General features: G+C 40.3%; 1 protein-coding gene and 1 long non-coding RNA gene across 3 annotated transcripts; one reads left to right on the top strand and one right to left on the bottom strand.

Moving 5' to 3' along the window:
- Positions 1–1,090: 1,090 nt before the first annotated feature.
- On the bottom strand, positions 1,091–7,867 carry LOC125695936 (uncharacterized). Of its 2 annotated transcripts, none has more exons than XR_007378109.1 (3): positions 7,764–7,867; positions 4,746–5,892; positions 1,091–4,493 (listed from the first exon to the last, which is right to left on the bottom strand). It is a non-coding gene; the product is annotated as an uncharacterized LOC125695936 (long non-coding RNA). The 2 variants fall into 2 exon arrangements; XR_007378110.1 differs by having other exon boundaries at positions 5,840–5,892.
- On the top strand, positions 6,404–12,933 carry PP2D1 (protein phosphatase 2C like domain containing 1). Its single transcript, XM_048950991.1, has 2 exons — positions 6,404–7,998; positions 10,964–12,933. Exons 1-2 carry the CDS (start codon positions 6,993–6,995, stop codon positions 12,196–12,198), a joined length of 2,241 nt encoding a protein of 746 aa, XP_048806948.1. The 5' UTR covers positions 6,404–6,992; the 3' UTR covers positions 12,199–12,933.
- Positions 12,934–12,959: the final 26 nt, after the last annotated feature.

Raw genomic sequence — 12,959 nt, 5'->3', positions numbered from 1 at the left:
GACTGTTAAGGTGGAGGAGCCGCTGCGCTCGGAGGTGATGGGAAACGCAGCCCCTGGCTTAGCGGAGTATTAACAGGAATAAAAAGAATAAATAAATTCGCTTCTGTTAAATCTGAGAATTCTTTGTTGTTAATGGAAGTCGTCGAATCGCGTCTTAGAATGACAAAAAGCCGCTGTATGATAACAACCATTTAAGAACAATTTCCTCAGCCTCTCTGCTCGCGTTCCTTTATGTAGGCGACGTTTCCACTTTTCCCCCGGACTCGAAAACGAAACTGTTACCGCGCAGTTTCACTTTCAGCTTTACAACGCTCTGCAAACGTGATGACGACCGAGCAGATCCTCTGAAACTATAGTTGGCTCCTACAGGCCGGGGGGGCCGTTGCTGGACACGGGCTCCCGGGCTGGACCGAGCTGCTGGAGCCGTTCCACAGCTAATGGTATTTATGCAACCCACTATCATTTGCACACCCATATACAATTGAATTCCCCGTTTCAATTCTCAACACTTACTATTTTTGCACAGCTGGGCAATTCCATCAATACATTTTAGGCCCTTTATGTCTGCAGCTGCACAGGCAAGTGTTCACAGGATCATTCCCCAGGTGAACAACCTTAATCTTTTCACTCTACTCTCTTCACAGTTCTCAAAAGCCCAGTAACTTCTTTATTTCCACTGAAATAAAACATTTCATGGTGTGTTTATGAGGGTCTATCACAAAACCATATTGCACACAGTTGCACGCAGATTAGTATAAAGGCAAAACTCTATATTCCTACAGTCCCTCCTTGAAGCCTCAAGAGCACATCTGCCTTACACCACATCTCTGCTTTTTGCCTTCTGCTCACCAGATAACCAGAGCACTAAGTCTACCAGAACAGTTAGTCTACCAGACTGTGGCTACGGATACAGTTACTATAGTAACATTTATAAACACCAATGTCACTACAAATGCAGTGTTGCCTGCTATCATGGAGAAGCAGCCTAAAAAGAAAACACGCTTAAACTGCAGATAGGTAAGTCCTCTTTTAGATATATATTTTATATGTATATATAATTGTGACATCTATTAAATCATTGTTTCCATTTTAACTGGTGTTATTATGTTTTTTAAAACAAAGCAAGCCCAAGGATTTGTCTTAAGTCCTTGGGACAGTTAAAATTTTGGCAAGAACTGCCACAGGTATGAGGAAAAGACCATTTGCTGGCTGGAAATACAGGGTATAACTTGGGCTGAACTGACTTGCAGTAGCTTCAGGAATATAATTTGGCCATAACAAGTTACACTACACGAGAAAAGCTGAAAAAAATTGTGTTTTAACATATGACTGTTATACATTCCATTCTCAGTTTCATATATTTGAATTTTTCTGTTGATTGAAGTCCCAAGCAAGCACATCTTTATTCTCTTTTTATAACATACACACAGCTCAACCTGAGCACAACAGAATGACTGCAGTGCTTATTTTGAATCAGTAAGTACATAATGCAAAGATATTAACTTAGAATCAAACTCAAAGCATTGTCTTAAAAATCCTTGCCACGTTTTTCAGCTTCCATCCTTTGGGGCATTTCAGTGGGTTTTCTCAAGAGAAGCCAAGTCTGGAAGTAGCTCCTAGTAAGCACCAGTGGCAGCCAGGTGAGCCCAGCTGCCTCTTGCCCAGCTTGTAAGCTCAGTCAGGCAGCCTTGTGACTCTGGGAGGGCTGCTCATCTGCTCCACAGCCAACCAGGAGCCAGGTGATGTCCACACCAACTCCCATACTTTTCCCTTTAGCCTGGTGTTGCCCCAGGAAAGCTCTGCTCATAGTTGGGGCTCCCATCCCTCATCACATCCCGAGTATGCTACCACTGCCTGGACTCACTGTGAATACCAGGCAAGCTTAAATGCAAAAGCATACACATTATTCCAGCAAAGGAGATGGCTGTATTCTTGATGCAATAAAAGAAGAAAATTAAAATGCAACTTAGGGTGAGGCTGATGGCTGCTTGTTACCTAGCTGTCATGCAGAGCTTTTGGGGCCTACCTAAGGCCACATGAAATGACTCAACTAAAAACAGCCTGATACAGATCAATCCGAGGAGCCTCCCTGCCCAGGGCCCAGCTCCACAAGCCCACCAACCCCAACTCCCAGCCCAAGCAGAGCCCTGTGCCCAACCCACACCTCTCCCTCCTTTCTTGCTTGTGGTGGGACTCCTCATTCTCCCACCAGTTTTATTCATGAATTCAATGCAAATGGAGAAAGAACTCCCTCCTTCCAGTGAATTTCTCGGAGTATATAATCCAATTGCGTTCTTTCATTAGCACATTCCTTGTGGGCGAATTGGCCTCCTCTTGGTCACCGGGCATTCTGGACTGCTATCAATATTTTATGAGTCACTGGAACTAGTAACACAACATTTTTGTTCATTATATTATATCTAGCATCTTGTCAATTTCCCATGGTGCTTACTTGCAACTTTAACAACGCAGGTTACAAAACTTACCAATAGGCCTTTGTTAAAGAGAACATCACACCCCAATTACTTTTTTTTTTTTCTTCGAGGAAAAAAAATAGAGAAAAAGAATGGAGAATATGTCACTGCAACAATCATGGCTGTTTGTGTTGCTAAAACTTCTCACGAGAGCTGAAGCACTTTGCTATTTTTATTCACTTCTTACCCCAGATGTACTCTTTGGGGCTGCAGTCAGTTTTGAAAGACCCAAACCAGGGCAAAGCTGGCAGCTGAGCTCACCACAGGCAGTCTTTCCCCATGCAACATGAAGCACACATGAACTAAGTTCAGAAGCTACTTGCTGATGTTGCTTACTCATCTGTACAGCCTCACATTGTGTTACAAGGTGGCAAGATCTACCTTGCCTCCTGCAGGCACAGGATGTATCATCTATTTCTCCTTTACCTTCTCTTCCTTCTGCCTCCCTATTTTTTACTTGTTAACATCCTTTTCTCTGCTCCTCTGCTCCTCTCCTGTGAGAGAGAGAGCTCTGCAGTTTTCTGGGACCCTCTTCCCAACCACCCCACACCAGCAGCAGGTGGTATCACCCATCCCTGGTATCTTAACACAGCTGCAACTGGCAGCAGGACAGGGAAATCGTGTGGCCTCAGTCCTCCAAGCTGCACCTTTGATAACACACTGATGTAAACAGAAAAGCCACAAGGAGAAAATCCCTTTTATATCTCTAAGATGATCACTACAGAAGGCATGTGGTGGGTTACAAACTGGCACCTCTGCCCCACCACAACAAATCCAGCTACCACCATCACAGGTATCTTGCACCTGTGGTAGAGGAAGTTTATTTAACTCCCACTTCAAAGGCCTGCCTCTTGGTGAAGAACTGCCTCTATCCAGGAGGACAGTTCTAAGAGAACCTAATGCAGGGAGCAGTTTCAAACTGACACGATACCAGTGGGGCTGGAATCCCACAGTTCCAGTTTAGGACAACACTAAGAAGTGAGGAGGCTAATTAATAATTAAAATAATTATGGAATAAATTAAGGTAATCACTTCCTTCTTTCTTGCCTATTATCAGGGCCAGTGCTGGGAGTGCTCCCAAGCCCCAGCACAGCATGTGACTCACTGGGTTCATCTCCATCACTTCCCACCTTTCATAACAGGGCTTCCTTGGAGCTATGCTGTTGCTGCTGGAGACAGTAAGTCAGGTGCCGTACTGACCTAGGCTGACTCACCTGGGAGAAGATGCATGGTTCTTCCTGCAGATGGTTTTGGAGGCCCAGCTCTCCTAAAAGTAGAGGAAGGTGTAGGACACAGATGCTTTGTCTTTTCAAATGAAGGGTTTTTAAGAGGTTGTATATGCATTCAGTAAAGCCACAAGAGTGTTTTCATGACAGATATTAGCTTGTGGCTGCTTTGGCTAAAGACCACATGAAAAAGAGATCAAGTAAATGTGTGGTCTGCTGGCAAGGCAGCACCTGCCAGGACAGGGTGTGGTTTGCAAAGCACCACGAGGTGGCACAGCCAAAACCACAGCTGCAGCAGCTGCTCACACTGGCTCCTGGGCGGGGACCTCACACAATCCCAGTGATGCCAAGTCCCTGTCACAGTTTCAGTATGCAGGTATGAGAAACTCAGCTGTTCAGGGAGATCTGGCAGCAGTGCAGCCTGTTTATACATATTAGCTGGTAATATCCTTACAAGCTCAGTGAAACACTGACCTCCATGCACATCTTCTTTGCCTCCTCCAGTCACCCTCAAGCAGGTAGGCACCTTCCTGGCACAGCTCTCAGCATCCATGAGTTTTCTATGGCCACTAACATATAGCTAGTACTAACAGTAATACAGAGTTCATGAAGGAAGGAGTTTTCAACTAGATACTAAGTTAATTGCTGAATGTGACAAAGGTAAGACAGGAAGAAGCATGCTCTGGGTGAAGACAGGAATGACAAGTCAGAAGGAGATGAGGACATGTGGGATTCCTCTGGACACAAATCAGATCCTGGATCATTAAATCTCCATGAGTGACATCTTCACTACCTAAAAAAAAAAAAAAAAAAAAAGAAACAAAACACTTTGCAGAGCAAAACTGGAGGAAAAGAAGTCTTCTTGCTATGTGAACAGCAAGCAGCTAGAAGTGCTAGAGCTACAGGATGCTGCCAGAGATAGGGTTACTGAGATGATGGTGCTCTCTGTCACACAAGCCCATGGCCCCAGCTGCGCGCTCTGCCTGTTCGGCCACTCTCTTGCATATGGCAGTGGACAGGCAGGCAGAGCAGCAGGACAGCTTACCTCTGTAGGAGCCAGACTTAGAGCTGATCAAGAGGCTTTTAGCTGAAACACAAGTAGTAAAGAAAATATTTACCCTTGAAAACAAGCAATCTCAAAATACGCTTCCCTGCCCATTCTTCTATTTTTTTTCCTTCTCCTCTGCTCTCCTATTTTTAGTTCAGAACATTTAAACACTGCCAGGCTTGGGCCCCCTAAATGGGTACAGGGAAATTGCAGTGAGCTAGGAAGCTGTGTTTTCTCTTTCCCTCTCTGAGGCTACTAGAGCTTAAGCTTCCAATGTTGTAATGACAATATCTTACTGCTATCCCCTTTAAACCTATAGCAAAATATTTGCAAGTCTGCATCTGTTCCTGGTGAGGAAAAAGCAAGGAGAGAAGAAAATATAAGCGAGTCTTTTTTCCCCTCACAAAAGATCAAAGTGAATTTTTCCCTTTCTTTATTGTTATCAGGTTTGTAGACTGTAAAGTATATATAGCATGCATAAACAATATAAATATACTCTATAAAAATCTAACAAGGTAGCTGATCATTTAATAATTTGAGCAAATGATTGCAACTGAAGAACTGCGGCATATTCTGTTATTCTATGTGAATTATTATAGATATTATTCTGATTATTCATACTGTCATCAACCAGGACCGTTCTGGTTCTCTGAAATAGCAATTTGTTAGCACTCACACCCACCTACAGCAATATAAACAGTGTGAGTGTTAACAACTAAGCTTCCTGAAGCCAAACCAACATTTTATTGAAAATTTTCAACTTCTTGTCTCTGATCCAATAAGCTTTTATATATGAATTCATTTTACATGTGGCATATTTAATAGGCTGACAGAAAGCAGTTCACCAGATTTTCTGTGTATATTAGCCCTAACCTTTCTTGGACATGAATGCATCACTACCAGGACAGCAGTGACAAGGCCTGTACAACTTCCCAGGCTCAAATTCAGACTATGCAGAATAAAGAGAGAGGTCTGTGTGAGACTGTCTTCTGCTGGCATTTTGAATGTGTACCTCCTTATTCTGCCCACTAAAGTGGTGTAGCATTTCTGAAGCACCCTGATGCTCAATTCCAATAGACAGATGGACTTACCATGAAATGGTCCCACAGTAGATTGAGAGCTGTAGCCACATGCAGGCTCACCTCTGTAAGGACAACAATACAACTGTGTGAAAAGGGTTTAATAGCTCTGCTAATACCTTAGCATTTATCACTCCCTATAGAGTAAATTTTCCTTCTTAAAGTTTATGATTGATCTGCCTCAGCTGCTCATAGGCACTTGATTCTTTAAAATTCTTACAACTCAGAGATGATGAACAGAAGGAGTGAGAAAGAAAAAAGCATCCTTCCCAGCTAAAGTCCTGGAAGAGGTAACAGTTGCCAAATAACTACTAAGTGTGGCTGTATCAAGTTTAAATATGGAGCTCTGAAAAACTTGAAGCAGGATGAAGTTGCTGAACTTCAATGCAGCCGAAGAAGAGGGTATGCACCATAGGAAGCTGACAAGATACTAGAGACAGTATGTTTCCCAGAGATCTAAAAGCTCAAACACTGCTTGGTAATATTTTGCTCTTCCCTATACTTTATTAATTCAGAAACTGACACTTTCAAAGTCCATTCTACATTAAAAGAACATTCACATTGCTAAGTCTGACTCTTGTAAGCAGAAAACCCCAACAGAATATAATCCATGTAAATGTTATGTATGTAAATGTAAATATTATGTATCTTGTGTGTCTATACCCCAATTTTATATTATTTTTCCAGTTACTCCTAATGCATTGACTAAATTTGATTTGATTAAATGAGATTTGATTGAAGAGATATCAATGCTAATGGCCCGCACAAAACTGGCAGGCATTTTTTCACCTTTAACTCTCAATTTTTAATATGCACCCACTCCACTATCATGTCTGGAAAGTGAGGATTAGGTACAGAAAACCTGATAAGAAACCACTTCGCACCTGCAGTAGTAACAGCATGAAGGCACAGAGCTATGCTTCAAGTCACAGTGAGGAAACAGAAAACTGACTGAGACCTTAGGAGGTGTAAGGTAACAAACTGCATAATGCACTTTCTATGTCCAAATTTTTCAGTTCTTGAATTAGCTGTGTTACTAAGTTTTAACAGTTTTTACACCTTTTACATCATTTCATTTATAAACACAGGTCACACATTGCACAGTGATGTAGTATTTATCTAACACTGAAGTGAAAATTCATAGCACATTGAACTCCTTTATAGAATGACATGGGAGGAAAAATCACAGGACAAAGCAAGACCACCCAATGATGAACTCTGCAGAGATGAGGAAGATCATCTGGAGAAGATCATGATAGCATCTGAGAATGCAGGTGCCACAGGCATTTCAATTCTCTGCTCAGCATGTCAACAAGCAATATATCCACACCGTTTTTTTCATCACAAAAAAACCCACAAAGCTCTAACTTTGTTGGGCTGTGACAGCTCACAAACAAGGGTGGATGCTAAAACACTTTTAGCTCAGCGACAGAAGCTAATTTCAAAAGTGACCGAGCTTCCTAAGAATTCTGAAAGACATCGGCAGGAGATCAATACTTCATTTGAATTTCTTATGGATGGTCACGCTCCTATATTGTGTTGTGATCATGACAATACAAACAGTGTTAACACTCTCAAGGAAGTAAAGAATTCATCAATAAAAGCATTATCAATTAGTGAAGATAAAAATTCCATATGGCAGAGAGACATGGAAGACAGATTTTTTGTAGTGGACAACTATGGAAGTAGGTCAGATACGTGTTTTCTGGGACTAATTGATGGGCACCATGGCATGACAGCTGCAGAAACAGTTGCAGCAGAGCTTCCACTTTTATTTCTTGACCAGCTTGCTCAAACAGATCCCTCCTACAAAATGACCAAGGAGGAAAGGCAAATTCTAGACTCTCTTGCCACTGTAATCACGGAAGACTACAGGGAAAAAGAGAGGATTTTCTCTGACAGACAGGAGAACAAGACCCATAAGACAAATACTTACGAATGGATTCACAGAGCATACACCAAGGCCTTCTGGAGAATGGACAGACTTTTACAGCTAGGAAGGAATGAGGTTTCCAGAGTTCGATGGAGTGGCTGTTCAGCTGTAACCTGTTTGATGGAAAGACTCCCCAGTGAAAATACGGATGACACTGAACATTTTGAAAACAGTTTGCAAAGTTCATTAACTAGGACAACTGAGGATGTTGCTGGGCTCCTGCACATTGCTAACATAGGTATGTACATTTCACACTGGATTTTTTTCCTCTCTGCCCAGTAAGAAAAATAATTTTGAGGTTTGCTGGCAGTAAATATTTGGAGATAAAAAGCTGCAATTGCTTTAACTTGTCGATGTGAAGGAAACACAGTAAATATCTCTGTAATTGACAACAGCATCAGGCAACAGTATCAGGATTATTGGATGAGAACCCTCAATATATTTGAATTAAGGCCCTAAGTTTACTAACGTGAGACACACGGCTGGACAGCATTCTGTTCATGTGACCCACGTAAAAGTACTATTTAAAACCAAGAGGAAGCTTAAGGTGTCAATCACTTTAGGATAAATACAAACATTCTAGATCTGATAAATCCCTAGTGTCCAAGAAATGCATTTAAAGGTATTTTCTTCTCTTAGTCATTTGTTTCATTGAATGCCACCTCATATTGCTACTGGAAAATGCGATCTGTAGGGATTATCTGAACTGTCCATTTCAGAAATCGGTGATTTACTATTGTCAAATCTATTCAGTCCTTCTTCCTTATGGAGGTCACCTTTCCATAAAGTGGAAAATTATCAATCACAATGAGAAACGTTGTTATATTCCTAATGCCTCTCCTCCCAGATTTGCTGCAGGCTCATGCAAACTAAAGCTCATGCAGTCCTTTAGAATTCTTCATTACATCTACCCACTGGGAAACTTGTTATCAGTTAAGTTCTTGTATACATATGACACAGAATGCTTTCCCACAAATACACAAGCAGAGGTTTTTTGTTTTTTTTTTTGTTTGGTTTTTGGTTTTTAAAGCTACTTGATGAACAGTTTCAAATGAAATCCTGTCTGCAGTCTCAAGTACATTCCAGTCTCTGCTTGATTTATGTCCCCAGCACTAATGCCTTCATCTCATTCTCAAGAAGCATTATCATGAAGCATGCTAACACTAATTTTCTATCAGCAGGGGTACTTTCTCCTCCTCAAATGAGTGTTTTCAGAAAGCTTCTGTGACCTCTTCATATTTCTCCCTGTGAAATTTGATAGCAATTAATCAAGGTCAGAAATAAGAAGGAAAAGGATAATCTTTTTAGATACTTCATTTCTTTAGGAGGCAAAAATATTATATTCCACATCTGTATCCAACTCATCCAAGATTAAGAAATTATAGTAATATGCAATTCTCTGCAAATCTGAGGATTCTATAAACCAACCTGAACGTGCAATGACACTGAAAGATGTTACTGTGCTCTACCCACCTTTCCTCACTATTCTGCCAACACTTGTTACTATATCCATGCTTTATCTTCAACAAGCATTTTTCCAGCCACCAGAACTTAACAATTACTATTATCAACACTGGTAGCTTAGCACCAGTTTTATGGTGGCTTCAATTACAGATACTATAAGCTCAAGCTCTGTAAATCAAGTTGATCAGAGATACTTCAAGCCTTTTACAACTTAAGTCCTTGCACTTGAACAACCTCTAAATATACATTTACTTAACCTACTACATTAATTTCCCCCACCAAAAAAAAGATTTTCACAACAATTTTTTTTCCCAGAATTGCATTCTTATAGGCAGAGCAGAAGACAGCAGCACTGCTTGCTGTATTTCGTCTCACAGTAATAGGTCACCTGGTTTTTGTTGGTTCATCCGCTCTGTCTCTAGATTGCAGACAAACCTGCACCCAAAAGCAATCTATATTTCACTCTCTAGCAGAGAAACTTTTACACATGGGTTACATTACGCTCTTGGTTAGGCTTTCAGTTGGGGTCTTACTCTGAGGAATCAAACAAGTTTTAGGCATCCAGCTAGTTTTCTGCAGAAATCAGACTACAGAGGAAGGAGCAAGAAGCAAATAACTTAAGGTGTTTACATTCTGTAAACATCTGTATTTGTCAGTTTGATATTACGAATCACCTAGAGAAATCCACCTTCAGAGGGAATTACACTTGGAACTATCCCCTAGGGTAGACAATGCCAGTACTTACCAACAAATACAACTGTATAAGCATTGCCTATAAACAGTTTTCATGCCTTCCTCTAGTCAGAAAATGCAAAATGCAAAAGAATGCACTGTGGACAACACAGTATCTGGAAAGCTACAATCCCACTCAATTTGTCTTTAGCATATCACTTTTTGTCCTTACACCAAAAGAGCAAAGACTCTCCTAAACACAAAAATTACCTCCTCTCAGTATAGCCACAGGGTATCTCAAACACTGCTCACCTTGTTTCAGAAATGCTTTCCTTTATACCCTGCATTCAAGTCTGACAAGGCTGATCACCTGGAATGTTGTGATTTTTAATACTTTCTCCACTCTCACCATCTGGATTTCAATATAATTAAGTGAAAGAAAGTTCTTATTTCTACTAAAGGAAATAAACTAGTCTAAGACTACTGCAAAGAGTCCTACTCCCTCGAGTTCCTCACCCAAAGAATAGGCTTAAGGCATAATGCTAATGAATTGTAAATCCTAAATAACGTCCAAATTATTATTTAGCTACTAGCTATTTTATAGTGCTTTAAGAAGTCTGAACTTGCTTTCTGACAGGTTAATTCAGCCACAATGTTTTGAGAGCACACTCTCTCCTAGAGAAGTACATGAGAAGTAGAGTACTTGGCACCATCCTTCTGTATTCAATTAAGAGCTTCAATTGTAACATTTCTATCAGACTGCCAGATGTTAGGCCAATTTGAAATGTCACAGATTCCTCACAAAAGTTAAGCTGCAGTCAGTCAGAAAAACAAGACTTTAGAGCAGTCTTCTGAGTAGTGGGAGGAGAAAAAAATCTACAAAATCTTGCTGTAAAACAGAACTGGATTAATTTATAGACACATTGCTGCCTACAATAGTAAAAATTGAACTATGATTTTTTTTTTCTGCCCCAGTCTTCAGCAGAACCCTAATCACTGATATTACAGCAATGTAAGAAGAAAATAATCAGTGGGCTACAGTTACAAGATATTAATTTTACTTTTAGGTAATGTACACGCTGTTTTGTGTAAAAACGGCAAGAGTTATCGCCTCTCAGAAGAGCACAGCACTTCTAATGTAAGGGAGAAAAAACGCATACTTCAGAATGGTGGAAACATCAGCCCTAATGAACCAGATGGATTAGTAGAGGGTCACCTTAGAACTACAAGAGGTCTTGGATATCACGGAGATCCCGCACTTAAAGGATCTGTGATTCCTGTACCTCATAGCATCTCTGTCCCAATTGACGATTCCTGTCAATTTCTTATTTTAGCTTCTAACGGGCTTTGGGAGGTTCTGGATTACAAGGAAGTGTGTGCGCTAACACTAACAACATTCACTCATTATCTGAGAATGTATGAACGCATTCAACAAAACGGGGCTTCTCTGTATAACTGCCTGTATTTGTTACCCCGCTCTGAAGAAGAGTTAACCGACTCAAAGGCTACAAATTATCAGCAAGTTGGAACAGAGATGCAGGACTCCAGTATGGAGATTTTTCTCCCTGACTCAAAAAGCAGCACTACACACGGAAAGCCAAGATGTTCTAGGATGAGCTATTTGCAAAGTGAAAATGGAGATGTTCCTAAGGAAACTGATGACCACAAAAATCAAGCTGATCCAGAACTGACACTTTTTAGTAATGATGAGATAGGTCCAGAGAAAAGAGGGATAAAACAGTCTGATTCTAGCACACAAGTCAGCTCTGAAGAAATGAAGCAGTCAGAGGACAGAAAAGTTTATCTACGTAACAGTTCTCAGTCACATTCACAAACCACAGCACCAGAAGAAACAGACATTATCCATGCAACTAGTCCAAGTTACATCCACAAACAGCTGCCAAATAAACTGACAGTAAGGTCTGAAGACATGAAACAGACTCAAAATTGTACAAAAGCATCTCTCTCTATTTATGACTCAGATCTACAACTGGCTGAAAAAACAAATTCTAAGATATCACATGCCAAGCCTGTAGGTTATACTGGCCACCAACTGCTGAAGGCTCCATTGCCAGTGGATTGTAAGACACCTACACATTTTGAAGAAGACATAAAAACATACCTGGCCAGTTGTGAATCACAAATTGCAGGAAAAGGTGGGGTCACTTCCAAGGCACTCTATGACAACGCAGCAAGCTACATCAGTGAACAATTGGTAAAGGCTGCATTACATGCAGGTTCAAGAGATAATATTACTATTTTGATTGTACTTCTAAACGGATGTGATAAGTTACCCAACTAACTAAACATTTAAGAGGTATCATATGACAAATGGAGTTCCACACAGCACAAGCTTATATTTAGCTGTGTCATGAAGTTACTTGCAATCACCTTAAATGCTGACCCATATAGCAAATCAGACGTGCTCTCAAACTGTTCAAATGAAATAAATACCTCTGAAACTCGCAGTAAGAAACAGTAAGCACAGATTTTTTTTTTAACCACTTTATTCAAACCTGAGCACCTCAATATAAAACTAAACACTGGTGAACTGTCATTTGCCTTGCTAAACCCAGATTACTGCAAATTAAAAATCTGCACAAGTTTCTGCTATCAGTTCAACATTTAAATAGACTAATTCATCTCTTCTGACACACTTGGTAGATTTCATATAATGAAAATAACTAAGAATTAGTGCAATATACTGGACAGGTCAAAATAAAATGTACTTTGGAAAACAAAGTTGCAAAGTTCATTATTGACAGACAGCAGTACTTATGTTACAGATACAGGAGCGTTATTTATTACTGTCCTAGCCATAAAGGAAGAACTTAGAACCCCCTTTGATTAGAGAGGAAAAAAGTTAGCTTTAAGTAACTGTACATTCTGTATACCTTCAAGCAACTCTTAAATATTACAGAAAGTATCAAACAAATGTAGACTACAATGCAGAGTACCTATTTACAGTACATTAATATCCAAATTTAAAATCAAGTTGAATGTCCATAATAGTTAGTGCGCTATTTTTTTTTTTTTCCTCAGGAGAAAAACAAACTGTAATGG

Source organism: Lagopus muta, chromosome 7, assembly GCF_023343835.1.
Source record: "Lagopus muta isolate bLagMut1 chromosome 7, bLagMut1 primary, whole genome shotgun sequence".
NCBI lineage: Eukaryota > Metazoa > Chordata > Aves > Galliformes > Phasianidae > Lagopus > Lagopus muta.
This window is presented reverse-complemented; position numbering and strand designations above follow the sequence as displayed.

What these genes read in the sequence shown, in the direction of transcription:
- PP2D1 (XM_048950991.1), top strand. Translation starts at nt 6,993, where the DNA reads ATGACATGGGAGGAAAAATCACAGGACAAAGCAAGACCACCCAATGAT. An exon ending in CCTGCACATTGCTAACATAG is followed by an intron (nt 7,999 to 10,963) that starts GTATGTACATTT and finishes TTTTACTTTTAG; the next exon opens with GTAATGTACACGCTGTTTTG.